The sequence below is a fragment of the Canis lupus genome, chromosome 11, assembly GCF_011100685.1.
Source record: "Canis lupus familiaris isolate Mischka breed German Shepherd chromosome 11, alternate assembly UU_Cfam_GSD_1.0, whole genome shotgun sequence".
In the NCBI taxonomy this organism is placed as follows: domain Eukaryota; kingdom Metazoa; phylum Chordata; class Mammalia; order Carnivora; family Canidae; genus Canis; species Canis lupus.
Genome location: NC_049232.1, coordinates 25,973,980 through 25,990,034, shown reverse-complemented (window position 1 = coordinate 25,990,034; position 16,055 = coordinate 25,973,980). Strand labels below are relative to the sequence as shown.

General features: G+C 40.5%; 2 protein-coding genes across 16 annotated transcripts in view; one reads left to right on the top strand and one right to left on the bottom strand.

The window, feature by feature from the left end:
• The window catches only part of CDC25C (cell division cycle 25C), a 37,042-nt gene that overhangs the window by 1,597 nt on the left and 19,390 nt on the right, over positions 1-16,055 (top strand). For 3 of the 15 annotated variants that reach the window (XM_038552296.1, XM_038552295.1, XM_038552298.1), the window contains 8 exons: positions 554-635; positions 3,590-3,832; positions 5,351-5,556; positions 6,358-6,455; positions 7,141-7,186; positions 9,640-9,673; positions 9,789-9,878; positions 14,707-14,862. In XM_038552296.1, coding sequence (XP_038408224.1) covers positions 5,363-5,556; positions 6,358-6,455; positions 7,141-7,186; positions 9,640-9,673; positions 9,789-9,878; positions 14,707-14,862 — 618 coding nt within the window. In that variant the 5' untranslated portion in view covers positions 554-635; positions 3,590-3,832; positions 5,351-5,362. Of the gene's footprint in view, positions 1-553; positions 636-3,589; positions 3,833-4,141; positions 4,510-5,135; positions 5,265-5,350; positions 5,557-6,357; positions 6,456-7,140; positions 7,187-9,639; positions 9,674-9,788; positions 9,879-14,706; positions 14,863-16,055 lie in introns of those variants that run through there. The other 12 variants (XM_038552299.1, XM_038552302.1, XM_038552300.1 and 9 more) reach the window with 11 other exon arrangements.
• Positions 120-4,018, bottom strand: SLBP2 (uncharacterized LOC474694). Its single transcript, NM_001168345.2, has 6 exons — positions 3,825-4,018; positions 2,586-2,681; positions 2,374-2,478; positions 1,357-1,509; positions 1,093-1,213; positions 120-327 (listed from the first exon to the last, which is right to left on the bottom strand). Exons 1-6 carry the CDS (start codon positions 4,016-4,018, stop codon positions 199-201), a joined length of 798 nt encoding a protein of 265 aa, NP_001161817.2. The 3' UTR covers positions 120-198.

Here is a 16,055-nt window from a genome sequence, read left to right as displayed (position 1 = left end):
GAGGCTCAGCTATCAAAGAAGGTTTAGAAAAGCAGGCAGAAATGGAAAAAGAAGTTTTAAACAATGCTTTCGTGTTGTGATCTCTTTGTAGGGCAGTTTTAGATTTTTTTTTTTTTAATCCATTGGGAAGTAGCAGTAATGCAGGTAATCTTTACTGTTACACTTAGCAACACGTCCCTTGAAAGACATATGCTTTCTCTAAATATTTTGTGCCTCATTCAAATCTGGGACAGGTATGTAACTGTGATCAGCTAGAAAGTAGAACCAGTGGTGTTCTTCCTCATAGAGCCAGGGAAAGGAGTAGGCAGGAGGTACCAAGTCTGCAAACTGAAAAAGAAGAGTAGAGGCAGAGTGAGCTACTTATGAAGAAAATGGGGGTGGAAGGAAGATGCACTGCACATTTCCTTTCCTTGCACATTTCTCCTTGGCAAAAGAGGGGACAGGGGCCATGAAGTGGGGAGACCTAGTTTCCAATAATTGCTGTTGTGGAGCACTTATTATGTGCCAGGCACCGTGCTACATACTTTAATATGTATTCTTATTTTTTGCTTAGAATCATCAAATGAGACAAATCTCCCTATTTGACAGTTGAAATGGTTGGAGAGATGAAGTGATTGTCCATGTGGTGGACAAAGGTAATATTATAAAGCAGTCCTGAGGCTCTAAAGCCCTTGGTCTTCATTCCACTTGGTAATCCTTGTTTTTATTATCAACCATACTTTATTAAAGTTCAGTGACTGAGAATAAGAAGTAAAGTTAGCATTGGCTCATTTGCAAAATATTGAAATAAAAGGAGACATTAAAAAAGCCATATCAGGTTTCAAGGCCTCAATTCCAAGAAATATTGTACTCCTTTCATCAAGTATAAAATAACCCCCAATGCAGCCCAATTTCCCACCATTGTTAACTACAATTAAATGTCCTTATGCCACCTTTTTCTTAGATATTTTAATTCATGTCCTATTTTTTCTTGCTGCCCAATTTTTCTTCTTTTGTTTTTCGACTACTACCTTGAATCCCATCCTAATTGTTACCTTGTGGGCCAGACCCTACTCTAACCCTGCTCCAATGGGTTTTAGAAAAGGATACTACCTGGGCTCCCTTCTGGTCTTCATTCAGATTCACTGATGGTTCCAGGGCCTGGAACCAGTCATCCAGGAGGTCATCCGTAGGTGTGGAACCCATTGGCTCTAAGAGATGCTCCATTCCCTGGCTGGGAAAGTGGCAGAGTCAGAGGAATATGCACCTCTTTCAGACTATCCCTTTTCAGCCAGAAAAAGCTAAACCTCTGCAAAGTGAGGAGAGGTAGGGCTCAGTCCACCACTCCTAACAAGGAACCAAGAATAATACACACACCCCTCGGACCTCCTGCCTTTCGGGGGCTGGCTGGGGGGATCCCAGGAATGCAGGGCTCTTCTCCACTGCCTGATCTGGGCATCCCAGGAGCGGCGGCTGTACCTCCTCTTCTTGTTTGGTGTTTGAGGGTGAAGTCCTGGCTGTCGCTTTGCCCTGGCGATGGCAAATAAGTGTCAGACTCAGGCCAAAATAAAGGGGCACAGTGCATTGTTTATCACAGTGAATTCAGAGATTCATTAGGGATTTCCTGAGAGTAAGGTAAGACCAGTGTCCTCAATTCAATGGGAAAAAAATAAATCTTCAGATGGGATTAAGCACTGAACTTTCTAAATTTCTAATATTCTTCTGAGAAAGGTAATTTAGATAAACTCACTCCCCTAGAAGTCAAGATAGATATAAGATGGTATCTGACATCCCTTTAAAATACATACTACCAAAAATAAATAATAAAATAAAATAAATAAAATAAAATAAAATAAAATAAAATAAAATACATACTGCCGGGCAGCTTGGGTGGCTCAGCGGTGTACCGCCACCTTCAGCTCAGGGAATGATCCTGGAGACCCGGGATCGAACCCACGTCGGGCTCCCTGCATGGAGCCTGCTTTTCTCTCTGCCTCTCTCTCTCTGTCTCTCTCATGAATAAATAAATAAAATATTTAAAAAAATAAAATACATACTACCCTTTAATACATTTTTGTGTGTATGCATGGAAACTTACATATAATTAGGTTGTAATTAGCGAAGTCAGCTGAAGGTATGAGGTAATGGTTAGAAAGAAAAAACTTCATAGCAAACATGAATAGAACTCTAAAAACTCTCAGGGCTCAAGTATGATTTGTTCCATTAAAAAAAAATCTTGAAAATTTATTTTTGGGGCTACATTTTAGGAGAATTAGTTGTAGTAATGATAGAACTTTGTGAGAGCACTCAGATTCTAGTATCTTTCCGTCATCCTACATTGAAACAAACAGCTTGGCTGACACTTTTGTTGTGACCACCCACAACTGCACTCACTTGGGGACCTGCTGCAGGAAACACTGGTAACCAGGTGTGCGCTTGCCATAATCTATCTGTTTTTGCCGCCGCTGTAGAACAGTTTCATCTGTCTCTACCTCCCACCTGTGGGGGAATTATACAGTGGCCCCATGAAGTATGATTAGGGTTATCAAAGCAGAAATCAATTCATCCCATACTCCTTTAACCCCCAGTCTGATTTTCAAACTCACCTGGAATGGCAGGGCTCTGTGCTGACGCCCACACTCACCATCTCAATCCCAGAGAATAAAGACTCTTCACATACTTTCTTTCTGGGGAAGCAGATTCTACAGATGAAAAGAGTATTAGGATAGTGTAGTCTGGCTGACTACACTGCACCACCACCAAGATGTGGACACCAGTAAAGGTTGTATGCCAGACTTAACTGTTTTTCAAAGACAAAGGTTTTTTTTTTGTTTTGTTTTGTTTTTCTGATTTGTTTCTCAGACTGGTCTGCAAGCCATCAGCATGAGTAGCCCCTGGGAGCCTTGAGAATTCCTAGGCCCCGCTCTCGACTTACTGAATCATAATTTTGGGGCCTGCATTTTAAAAAGCTTCTGGGCTATTTTGATCATTTTTTTTATTACAGAAAATTTCAAAAATACAGAGAAGAACACAGTATAATGTTTTGCTACTCAAAGTGTGGTCCCAGGACCAGCTGCACCAACATCAGCATCAGCTGCAAGCTTATTAGAAGTGCAGAATCTTGGGCTCCAACCCAGACCTATTGAATCAGAACCTGCATTTTAACAAGATCCCCAGATGATTAGTATGCATTTTAAACTTTGAGAGTAATAATATAATGGATCGCCACTCACCCATCACGTAATACTCATGGCAAACCTTGTTTCATCTATACCCACCACTACTCCCACTGGAGTACTCCTTCAAATCTTCAATATTAAGAATTATTGAAAAAAATATTGAGGGTCATCTGGCTTAGCTAAGTCGGAAATCCATGGGATTCTTGATCTTGGGATCCTGAGTTTGAGCCCCACATTGGGTGTAGAGATTACAAAAGTAAATAAACTTTGGGGGGGGGAGGAATAATTCTTTAATATCACCTCATCAGTGTTCAAATTTCCATAAACGACCGGTTTGCGATCCTTTAGTCTGTAATAAGGATTACGCCAAGAGATGGTTCAATCCCCCCGCTTTCCTTCAAAAGATATTTCCTTTATCCTACATAACCTAGCTTCTAATAGATGCTGCGCTCTACAAGAACACAGAACAAGGAAAGCTCTTGCAAGGGGCCAGTGCTGCTCGACATAAGCACACACACCTGTCTTGGCTCAACATCTGCTACACCAGCGGAAAACGCTCCATCTCCGACCGAAGGCAAGCAAAACGGAGAGGAAAAGACCCACGTAACGACAGAAGAAAGAAGCAAGGAAAGAGAACCTTTTAAGACACCTTGCATCCAAACAAACCTCCTTAGGTAATATCCTAAAGAGTGATAATCGCTCTCGAAGTGCAGTTTAAATCTCCCGGGGTTGGAGGGGCACAGGAAAGGGAGCGCCCGAGCCCGCGGTGGCGATTGGCTGGAGGGAGAACCAATGGTGTGCCAGGCGTCCAGGGGGCGGGGCTTGCCCAGCTTGCTGGACGCTGGTGGGCCAATGGGCATCCTGCTCCGCCTACGGGGCGGGGCAAATTGTGCTCCTTCCAAAGCAAGCTCACGCCTGGTGACGTAGGGCCAAACGATTGGCTGTGGCGGTGGGGGCGTGCGCAGATTGGCTGGCGCAGCTTTGCGGGGAATGGGATAGGGTTACTGGGAAGGCGGAAGGTTTGAACAGCCAGGCCCTGGGACTCTGGACTCTTCCCCGGAGGCCGCCACTTTGGTCGTTTCCTGGGAGAAGCGCAAAGCCCGACTCCAGCCTCTTGTCTAGAAGCAGAATTGTAGGCTGGTTAATTCACTCCTTTCCTCAGGTTTCTTTTAATTCTGCTCAAGTGTTCGCTTGTGATTGATCTCCCAGGTGCGTTTGTCCTGAAGGTGAATCTCAGGGTCCAACCTGAGGTAAGCTCGGAGCTGTCTCCGCCGGGATCACGGAGACCCCAGCGTCCCCTTGGGGTCGGGGCGCCACAAACAGAACTCCAGGGGACCTAATGGTCTTTGTCGTGAGTGAAGAAACCTAAATTCCTTCCTTTCACGAGTCACGAGCTGTGTGGGCCCCGAACAAGTGAAAGCCCTCTTTCATTCCTTTTTTAACGTCTTGGTTTTGGGGCGCCTGGCTAGGTCAGTCGATGGAACGTGGGACTGTTGATCCTGAGGTCGTGAGTTCGAGCCCTACCTTGGGTTGTAGGCCTTACTTTAAAAGAGGGGGGAGGGACGCCTGGGTGGCTGAGTGGTTGAGCGTCTGCCTTCGGTCCAGGGCGTGGTACTGGAGTCCTGGGATCGAGTCCCGCATCGGGCTCCGTGAAGGGAGCCTGCTTCCCCTCTCTCTGCCTGTGTCTCTGCCTCTCTCTCTGTGTGTCTCATGAATAAATAAATAAAATCTTTTTTAAAAATTAAAAAAAAATAAAAGAGGGCGGAGGTGAGTGGCTCCGTGGTTCAGCATCTGCCTTCGGCTCGGGTCCTGGCCCAGTGGTTCTGCGATCCAGACCCGCATCGGGCTCCCCGCAGGGAGCCTGCTTCTCCCTCTGCCTTGCCTCTGTGTCTCTCATGAATAAATGAATAAATAAGTATTTTTTTAATGGAAAAAAGTATTTTTTTCTTTTTTTTAATGATTTTTAAAAGTTCAGGCTCCAAGGAAAAGGGCAAGCCGCTTGGGGTGCGTTTGATTTCACCTTCAGGTGGAGCTATGTGATTTATCACTTGAGATGCCCCTCCTCCACTGCGAACCACTCGGCCTGTGCTGGGAAGGGTGTAGAAGGTGTGAAAACTGGACAGTCTGTGGGGTACCTATGTAGGTGACTTTCACCTCCTAGCTAATTTTTATTATTATTTTTCCCCCCTTAGGATTGAGAGGCCATGTCTGCAGAATTCATTTCATCCATAGGACAGGAAGGATGCCCCGGCTCAGGACCCAGTTTTAGATCCAGTCAGAGGAAGATGTTAAACCTGCTCCTGGAGAGAGAGACTTCCTTTACCACCTGCCCAGACCTCCCTAGAACTCCAGTGAACAAACACTTTGGTGATTCTGCCAACCTAAGCGTTTTGTCTGGGTAAATTCATCTTTTCACACCTTATCGACTTTGCTTTTCTGAAGTCTTTGTTTTTTTGTTTTGTTTTGTTTTGTTGTTGTTTTTTTTAATTAACCCAGCTCGAAGATCAGGGGTGAAATTTTAAACCCTGCCCTTAACTAATTGTGTGACTCTTGAATCTCAGGTTTCTTTTCTATGACATAGAAATAATCTCTTCCTATCTTACTAGGATCTTGTGAGAATCAAATGATCTGATGTCTGGGAGAAGTTTTTGAAAACTCTATATTGCATTATATGAGTTGGTTGTTTTATTAATATTTATACTAGTGTTATTGTATTTTAAATTCTGGTCATGCCATGCTCTGACGCTTCAGCTAGCAAACAAACTTGGAGAGCTATAAATCTGAGAAGTACTAGAGACTCCAAAGAGAAATCAAATAAATCTGTGTGCTCACAGTGCACTGGGCAGAAGATGTGGGGTCAAGGCCAACTTCAGCCAATAATATTGGTTCTCAATTAAGAAAAAAATTACTTAAAAAAAAAGAAAAAAATTACTTGTCTCAGTATGTTGGTGAGGAGGAAATGGTGAATTATTGGAGTAGAGGAAAGTGGGAGATTTTTCTCAGCCTACTCTGAAATATTTACAAAAGGCAGCTAGATTTATTTGGACATTGTTCACATTGTGTGAATGACTATGGAGGAGTGCTTCAAATTGAGAGGATAATGTGATCTTTGCCTCTTTTTAAAATTTTTTTTTGATCTTTGCCTTTTAAGGATATTACAATCTAATAGGAATCTTGATGTATTGTTATGTCTCAATAGAGGAACCCCCAAATGTTGCCTTGATCTTTCGAATCTTAGCAGTAGCGGAGAGATATCTGCCAATCAACTTACCACTTCTGCAGACCTTGATGAAACTGGTAAGGGGAAGGGAGGTAAAAGCCTCAAGGGAAAGAACAACTTTTAAGGGAGATAACAGAGTAGTTGGATAGAGATGAAAGGTGCTAAAAGTCGGTAGAGTTCCCTGAAGTTGGAATTCTGTGAGTACCTAGTGGTGGATTTTTGAGAATGATAAGCCAAGAAGAGAAATGTAATATCATTAATAGGAGTTACTTTGCATTTGAAAAATTTAACAGGAAGGAATTTTTTGTTGATTGGTGGTGGGAATGAAAGTAGTAGTTAAAATGAGACGTTTCACGTCCTAGTCTAGTCTTAAGAAAGGCAAAGAAGTAAACATAAATATTTGTTAACTAAACCTTCTGTTTCTGTAGGGTCTGATCTCAAAAGGAGTAATTAGTCAACCATTTTAGTATTTGTTCTACTTTTAGATTTTCTGAGTGATAAGCATTATTTTCTACTCATGAAAAAAAAACCTCTTTTGGTTAGGGTAGGGCACTGTTTCCCAACATTTTTTTTTCTTTGTGACACATGTAAATTCTTAAGTTACCATGAACTTGTACCTTGTACCATAAACTTAGTACCTATCAAGAGACTTTGTGTTCATAACATCAGCTTTTGAAATTAATATGGCTTACTGGTAATGAAGATAACCAGAAGAAAAGACAGGATGCAAGGACAAGAATAACTCTTCATATTTGATTACAGGTCACTTGGATTCTAAAGGACCTCAGGAAATACGTTTAGTTGGGATGTAAGTTCTTTTACTAAATGAACCCCTTGCTAAAGCCTTTTTAGCAGTGGCACAGGGTTTTTATACTATGCAGACTCTGGAACCTTTTGCTTTGAGTGTAAGTGGGCTTGAAGGCCTGGATCCTTCCCTTGAAAGGTCTTTTAAATTTCCTGGATCTAAATAATTCATTTTAACCATTATATACAATCCATATTATTTTTAAAAATGAAAGAAAATGGCAAATTGTATTTAGGCATCAGCTCTTACCTGCATGTGAATAGTGCTATGTTAGAGCACTTAGGTTCCAGTGGCTTACTATGTCACCACCAGCTATGACTCCGAAGAGTTTCTTTAACTTCACTGGACCTCAGTTTCTTTATTTGTAATGCATAACAATGGAGATAATACTAGTACTTCTCATAACTGCTCTTCTAAGGATGAAAGTTAGTACATCCCAAGCATTTTATAATGTTTAGTACTATTATTCACAGCATGGGGATTTTTTGTTGGAGATCCAAATGTTCAACTGGGGAATCCTTAAGAAATGAAAAGTAATTTTAATTCAACTTCTTAACTACCTGGGCTTATTTGTAAAGTTTACATTTGACTGTTTTATTTTTTTATTTTTTTTTTTAAGATTTTATTTATTTATTCAAGAGAGACATACAGACAGGCAGAGACACAGGCAGAGGGAGAAGCAGGCTAAACTACTGAGCCACCCAGGCTGCCCTGTTTTAATCTTTTTAGAACTTTATCCTTCCATGTGTAGGTGAATTGGGTGCCACTATAGTGCACTAGTGGAAGCATTCCATGACTTTTAAATTATTTATTTATTTATTTATTTATTTTATTTTTTATTTTTTATTTTTTTTTAAAGATTTTATCTTTAGGGCCTGCCCGGGTGGCTCAGCGGTTTAGCACTGCCTTCAGCCCAGGGCCTGATCCTGGAGACCCAGGATCTAGTCCATGTCAGGCTCCCTGCATGGAACCTGCTTCTCCCTCTGCTTGTCTCTCTTTCTCTATATCTCTCATGAATAAATAAATAAAATCTTTTTTAAAAAAATAAAGATTTTATCTTTAAAATTTATTTATTTATTATTTTTTATAAGATTTATTTATTTATTCATGAGAAATATAGGCTGAGAGAGAGGCAGAGACACAGGCAGAGGGAGAAGCAGGCTCCTCACAGGGAGCCCAATGTGGGACTCGATCCTGGATCCAAGGATCATGACCTGAGCCAAAGGCAGGTGCCCAACTGCTGAGCCACCCAGGCATCCCAAAAATTTTTTTTATTATTTTTTTAAAGATGTTATTTATTTATTCATGAGAGATACAACAAGAGACAGAGACATAGGCCGAGATCATGGGACTTGATCCCAGGACCCCAGGATCATGACCTGAGCCAAAGGCAGATGCTTGAGTGGCTGAGTCTGCCTTTGACTTAAGGTGTGATCCCAGAATCCAGGATAGAGTCCCACATTGGGCTCCCTGCGAGCAGCCTGCTTCTCCCTCTGCCTATGTCTCTGCCTCTTTCTCTGTGTCTCTCATGAATAAATAAATAAATTTTTTTAAAAAAAGATTTTGTTTACTTATTCATGAGAGAGACAGAGAGGCAGAGAGGAGAAGCAGGCTCCATGCAAAGAGCGAGCTCAATATGGGACTCAATCCCGGGACTCCAGGATCACATCCTGAGCTGAAGGCAGATGCTCAACCGCTGAGCCACCCAACGGTTCAAAACATTTTTTTTATATTTAAGGCATCTCTACATCTAACGTGGGGCTTGAACTCAGAATTCCGAGATCAAGAGTTACATGCTCTAGTGACAGCCAGCCAGGTACCCCTCCATGACTATTTTTAATAGTACATGTGAAAGTTTCATTTTGGATTGCTTGTAGTTTCTTTGGCTTATTTAAAATGTCCTAGCCCATGTAGACTGGATAAAATCCTGGCAGAAAGGATAGTATTTCATAAAAAATAAATATTAGGGGATCCCTGGGTGGCTCAGCGGTTTAATGCCTGCCTTTGGTCCAGGGTGCGATCCTGGAGTCCCTGGATCAAGTCCTGCGTCAGGCTCCCGGCATGGAGCCTGCTTCTCCTTCCTCCTGTGTCTCTGCCTCTCTCTCTCTCTCTCTGTCTATCATAAATAAATAAATCTTTAAAAAAAAATTAGCTCCCAGTAGCCAATGCTGAAAAATTAGTCAATTGTGACTGTAAGATGTAGAATAAACTCATCATCTTTGACGCATATCTGTTTGTATGATTATGCATGTGAAATGAGTGCCTTATTCCCAGGATGTCACTCAACATTTTCATACTTAACACAGAAGTAGAGACACATTGTTACTGAAAGAGACCCATCGACTAGGTATAGGGTTCCCAGCATGGAAAAAAGGAAAAGTTGGGATGCTTCAAGCCACTGACGAATAACTGAATAGTATTTGGTGTTAACTGCACAGCTTTTTTTTGGTCTACAGGAGTCATCACCAGCACCTTATAAAATGCAGCCCAGTGAGTAGCACCTCTTTCTTGGGTTTGGGTTTGTTTCTCAGTTGGGAGACAGAAGCTTTCCAGCTTATCTGTGGCTCTTGGATGCTGGATTTTCTCAGAAAACATTCTCTTGTAGGCACAACTGTTTTGTAGCACTCCAAATGCTTTGGATCATGGCAAGAGAAAGAAAGATGCAATATGTCGCTCATCCGCAAAGAAAGAAAATGTGAGTGTTAAACGGAAACCTATATACATTAGCACTTTTCTTGCTGTGAGGGCAGCAACTCATCAGTATCATTATGAGAGCCTAGGACCCTATGTGTCAAGTGCTGCAAACAAGCAAACTGCAACACTATAGACAAAAAATTCTTTATGGTTTGTTTTTTCAGGACTTGACCCTAGAACATAAACTTAGCTGCAAGTCTTCCACAGCGGGTCATCATTATTACTCCATGTTCAGTTGATTGATTTAAGGACAAAAATCTCTGTTACTGTAGTTTGGGAATTTAGAACTATTTTCTTTAAACAGATAAAGGTAATGTATATAAGTTGTTCACATACTCTTTGAATGGCTTCATGCATAGGTCTTCTTTATTTTTATTTCTCCCTTAGTCCAGCTTATTAGCCCATATTCTGAGAAAGCCATGGGCCTTTTTGTGTGAGCCTCAGGCCTTCTATCAGTTCTTTCTTTTTTTTTTTTTAAGATTTGTTTATTTTATTTTATTTTTTTTAAGATTTTATTTATTTATTCAAGAGAGACACAGGGAGAGAGAGGCAGAGACACAGGCAGAAGGAGAAGGAGGCTCCATGCAGGGAGCCCGATGTGGGACTCAATCCTGGGTCTCCAGGATCAGGTCCTGGGCTGAAGGCGGCGCTAAACCACTGAGCCACCTGGTTGCCCAAGATTTGTTTATTTTTTTTTATTTTTTATTTTTTTTAAAGAAAGTTATTTTCTTTTTTTTTTTTTTAAATTAATTATTTATTTATTTATGATAGTCACAGAGAAAGAGAGAGGCAGAGGGAGAAGCAGGCTCCATGCACCAGGAGCCAGACGCGGGACTCGATGCCCGGTCTCCGGGATCGCTCCCTGGGCCAAAGGCAGGCGCTAAACCGCTGCGCCACCTAGGGATCCCCAGATTTGTTTATTTTTAAAAAGATTTTATTTATTTGAGAGAGAGAGAGTGAGAGAGAGCATGAGCCAGGGAAGAAGCTAAGAGAGGGAGAAGCAGACTCCCCGCTGAGCAGGGAGAACAACATGGGGCTTGAACCCAGGATCCTGGGATCATGACCTGAGTTGAAGGCAGATGCTTAACCAACTGAGCCACCCAGGTGCCCATATTTATTTATTTGACAGAGAGAGAGCACACCTGAGCGAGTACAAGGGAAGGGGCAGAGGGAGAGGGACAGAATCCACAAGCTGACTCCTGCTGAGTACAGAGCCTGAGGCAGTGTTGATCCCATGACCCTGAGATCTTGACCTGAGCTGAAACCTGGAGTCAGATGTTTACCCACTGAGTTACCCAGGTGCCCTCCCCACCATCAGTTCTAAGTTTAACTGGGCTCTACAGCATTACCTAATCACCAAGATAATTGTCTAAATAATCCCTTCAACTAGCCATCTTTTTCTTTTCCCTGCTTCCCATCCTTTCCCTCATGTCAATGTATATAAAAGATAGCTGCTGTTCTTTCCTCACATTGACTAAGTTATACCCATGTTTTTGACTGTTCTACTCCGCTTTTTCTAGATGATTTGATACTGTCCTTCTGATGACTTTTTAAAAATCTCACCATCCCCTTCCCGCTCAGGCTCCCCTCTTCTCCCTTCCTTTGGCTTGTGATTGTAAAATTAGTATCCTCCAAAGCAAATCTAAATATCATACGTCAAATTCAAACCATAATTTGTATCATCAGGATATAGGATCAACTTTGATTACTCTCAATGTGTTTTGTGAGGGTTATTCATGGCTTCTCCTGATGAAATGTGTTTGGCAGGGCTTGCTGACACTTGTCTTCCTCCAGACAAAGTAGTTCTTCTTGTACAGGAGAACAACACTTTGAAGTCCTTGGGGTGGGCACCCAGGAGCCTTAAGTTTCGAAAGACACCAGGGGGGCCTTACATGTCTCCGCTTTCTCTCCCAGTGAGTCACTGAACATCCTCATCAAGGGTCTGCTAAGGTGTTGTGGATTATAGGATGGCAGATCGCGTTTACAACCCTTTGAATTTTTCTAGGCTTGCTTGGGTGAGAAAAGGGGTTGGAGAAATAACTCTAGAAAAGGGAGGAGACACATCTTCTGATCTTTTTATTTAAATTTAAGGAGGAAAAAAATTTTTTAGGCCTTTTACATATTTTCTTTTATTCTTCATGTAGCTCCCTCCCCTCCCATTTTTTTTTAAAGATTTTATTTATTTATCCATGAGAGACACTGAGAGAGAGACAGAGAGGGAGAAGCAGGCTCTTTGCAGGGAGCCCAATGTGGGACTCGATTCCTGGACTTAGGATCACGACCTGAGCCAAAGGCAGATGCTCAATCACTGAGCCACCCAGGCATCCCCCTCCCCAATTTTAAAAGTACTTTGTGCCCATTGTGAAAATGGTTTAAAAATATAAGAGTATAAAAAAGAAGATAGCTACCTCCTAGAGGGAAAACTGCTGTTAACATTTTACTTCGTTTCTTTACAATCTTTTGGTATAGTTTTCCAAAGTCATATTACGTATATATAACTTTGTATCCCATTTTTTAGAGTTAATATTGAAATTCCTAGTAAACGTTATTTTTTCATAGATGCTTTTACTCTAACAAATGGACCATAATATATGTACTTCCCTATTTTTGGTCACTTAGTGGTGTCGATATTTTGCTTTTACAAGTAACGTTATTATGTAAGTTCTTGAGCATCAATCCTTACCTATATTTCAAAATATTTTCTCTAGGATTAGTACCAAGAATTATAATTAGGAGGTTAAAGCATATATTTTTAAGATTTTTGATATATATATGGCCAGATTCCTTTCCCAAAAAGTTGTGAGAATTTACATATTTGTTAACAATCTATAGGTCTTTGGATAAATGATCTGTTTTTATTTTTTATTTTTTAAAGATTTTATTTTATTTATTCATGAGAGACAGAGACAGAGAGAGAGAGAGAGAGAGAGAGAGAGAGAGGCAGAGAGAGAGGCAGAGACACAGGCAGAAGGAGAATCAGGCTCCATGCAGGGAGCCTGATGTGGGACTCTATCCTGGGTCTCCAGGATCACGCCCTGGGCTGCAGGCAGCGCTAAACCGCTGCGCCACCGGGGCTGCCCTAAATGTTTTTATTATTTTAACTGCTAATTAGATTGGTAAAATGTTTTATTTTATGTTAAAAACAATTAGTAGTAATTTCATGTGAATATTAGCCATGTACATTTCCCCTTGTAAATGACTGTGTTTCCTTTGTCCCTTTAGCTACTGGAGTCTTAAGTTCCCCAGGCACTTAACTTGCTTTTAATAGACAGTGGATTCAAGATACTCCAGAGATTTAGAGTCTAATCTCAATCCTAAGGAAAAGTCATTTTAACGTGGCCCATCCTACATAGATTGACTGTGTTTTAGGTTTTTTGTTTGTTTTCTTGTTGTTTTTTTTTTTGTTTGTTTGTTTATTGGAGTTCAATTTGTCATCATATAGCATAACACCCAGTGCTCATCCCAACAAGTGCCCCCCTCAGTGCCTGTCACCCAGTCACCCCAACCCCCTAGGTTTTTTATTTCTTGGAGATAAAGAAGACTTGGAGCATGGTAAATTATTGGATAGTCTCCTCTATGTGTGTGTATCTTTTAATGTGGTAAAGTATACATAACATAAAATTTGCCATTTTAACCAATTTTAAATGTACAATCCAGCAACATTAAATACATTCATAATGTTGTGCACCCATCACCACTGTTCATTTCCAGGTTTTTTTTTTCATCATTTAGAATAGAAAGTCTCTACTCATTAAAAAATGACTCCCCCATTTCTCCCTGCCTTCCACCCCTGGTGACCTCTAGTCTGTTTTCTGTCTATGAATTTTACTAGTCTAGGTACTTCATGATGTGGAGTCATAAATTATATGTCCTTTTGTCTCTGAATTATGTCACTTAGTACAATGTCTTTAAGATTCATTTTTGTTAAAAAAAAAAAAAAAGATTCATTTTTGTTGTAGCATGTTTCAGAATTTCATTCCTTTTTATGGCTGAATAATAGCCCATGGTCTGTCTATACCACATTCCTTTTATCTATTAATTTGTTAGTTGGACATTTGGGTTGTTTCAACCTTTTTCATTGTGAATAATGAATATTGGTGTACAAATATCTGTTCAAATCTTTGCTTTCAATTCTTTGGAGTATATACCCAGAAATGGAATTAGTGGATCATATGACAATTCTATATTTAATTTGAGGGGAAAACACTCTACTGTTATCCATAGCAGCTGTACCATTTTTAAATCTTTTTTTTACTATATTATGCTGCATGAGTTTTTAAATATATTCTAGATATTAATCATCCCTTATCAGACATATAATTTGCCAATATTTTCTCCCATTTGGGCATTGCCTTTTTACTTTCTTGGTATTTTTTGATGCACAGAAGTTTTTGTTTTGTTTTGTTTTCTGTTTTTTTATTCATGAGAGAGAGAGAGAGAGAGAGAGAGAGACAGGCAGAGGGAGAAGCAGGCTCTATGCAGGAAGCCTGATGTAGGAGTTGATCCCAGGACTCCCGGATCACGCCCTGAGCCAAAGGCAAACGCCCAACCGCTGAGCCACTCAGGCGTCCCTGCACAGAAGTTTTTAATTTCAATGTCTAATTTGTCCATTTTTTTTTTCTGTTGCTGATGCTTTTGTGTCATATTCATGAAATCACTGCCAAATCCATTGTTACGAACTTTGCCCACCATTCTAAGAATTTTATAGTTTTAGCTCTTATATTTAGGTCTTTGATTCATTTTGAGTTAGTTTTTGTGGATTATATAAGGTAAGGATCCTGAATAACTTTTAATATTAATATTGTGAATAATTTTAATATGATTGACAGGACCATGGAAACATTTTGGAAAGTGAAATAAAATATCTGGGCAGTCCCATTACTACACTTCCAAAATTGGATAAAAATCCAGAACTAGAAGATCAGGCAGTGGAGATTTTTGAGGAATTGATGACGTTTTCTCTGGAAGATCAAGAAGAGGGCAAGGTAAAGTACTGTCTGATATCTGCATTTCCATATTCCTTCAATCTTGGATAAACAATCTTGTGTGTCTATTGGGTTTTAGCCACTGTACTAAGTGGTAGGTCTGCAGAGATCAAGAGGACATGGTCTCTGTACTCTAAGGGCTACCTGAATGGTGGGATTTATGTGTTAACCATATTACTGCTGAGAAGTTTCCAGTTAGTAGTTTGAGTACATCACCATCAATGTAATTTGGCATAAGTGATGCTTCCAGAATAATAGTCATTACTATTGGAACATACCTAGCATGATTTTTCAGGTGTTTTACATATATCCTCCCTGTTCCTGGGAGGCATACTGGAAGCCTGTGGCTTATTGGTCATGTACTGATATGTCAAAGAGATTCTGAAACATTTAGCGTTTCCAAATCAACTTAATTCCTTCAAAATAAATATGTATAGGAGAGTGTTTTTTAAGTTTATTGATTAGACAGGCAAATGTGCTATAGTTAAGTCCTCGGATTGTAGTCCAGGTCATTCTCTTATTTAGTGTTATGAACATGAGAAAGATACTTAACCAGTCTAAGGCTCAGTTTCTCACTTGTAAGATAGAGAGCATAATAATGAGATATACTTCCTCAGTAGGATTTCTGTGAATATGATTAGGTATTAAATGCAGTTTATAATATTTCATATATTTTATTATTGTTAATAAAAACAAATGTAAGCTATAAAACCCTTGATAAATATTTATTATGAGACTGATATGCACCAGGTGCTATATTAGAACTGAAGACAGAGTCATGATTAAGATGGTCAAGATTTGGGGGACATCTGGGTGGCTCAGGGGTTGGGCGGCTGCCTTCAGCTCAGGTCGTGATCTTGGAATCTGGGATCGAGTCCCACATCAGGCTCCTGCAAAGAGCCTGCTTCTCCCTCTGCCTATGTCTCTGCCTCTCTCTCTCTCTCTCTCTCTCTCTCTCTCTCTGTGTCTCTCATGAATAAATAAATAAATCTTAAAAAAAAAAAAAAAAGATGGTCAAGATTTGGGATCCCTGGGTGGCTCAGTGGTTTAGCGCCTGCCTTCGGCCCGGGGCCCAGGATCGAGTCCGGCATTGGACTTCCTGCATGGAGCCTGCTTCTCCCTCTGCCTATGTCTCTGCCTCTCTCTGTGTGTCTCGCATGAATAAATAAATAAAACCTTAAAAAAATAAAAAA

Coding starts and splice junctions, on each gene's coding strand:
- SLBP2 (NM_001168345.2), bottom strand. CDS start 4,018: ATGCCCATTGGCCCACCAGCGTCCAGCAAGCTGGGCAAGCCCCGCCCC. Junction 1,510..2,373: donor TTCCTGCAGCAGGTCCCCAA/GTGAGTGCAGTT, acceptor TGCCATCGCCAG/GGCAAAGCGACAGCCAGGAC. Junction 1,214..1,356: donor AAAGGCAGGAGGTCCGAGGG/GTGTGTGTATTA, acceptor CCACTTTCCCAG/CCAGGGAATGGAGCATCTCT.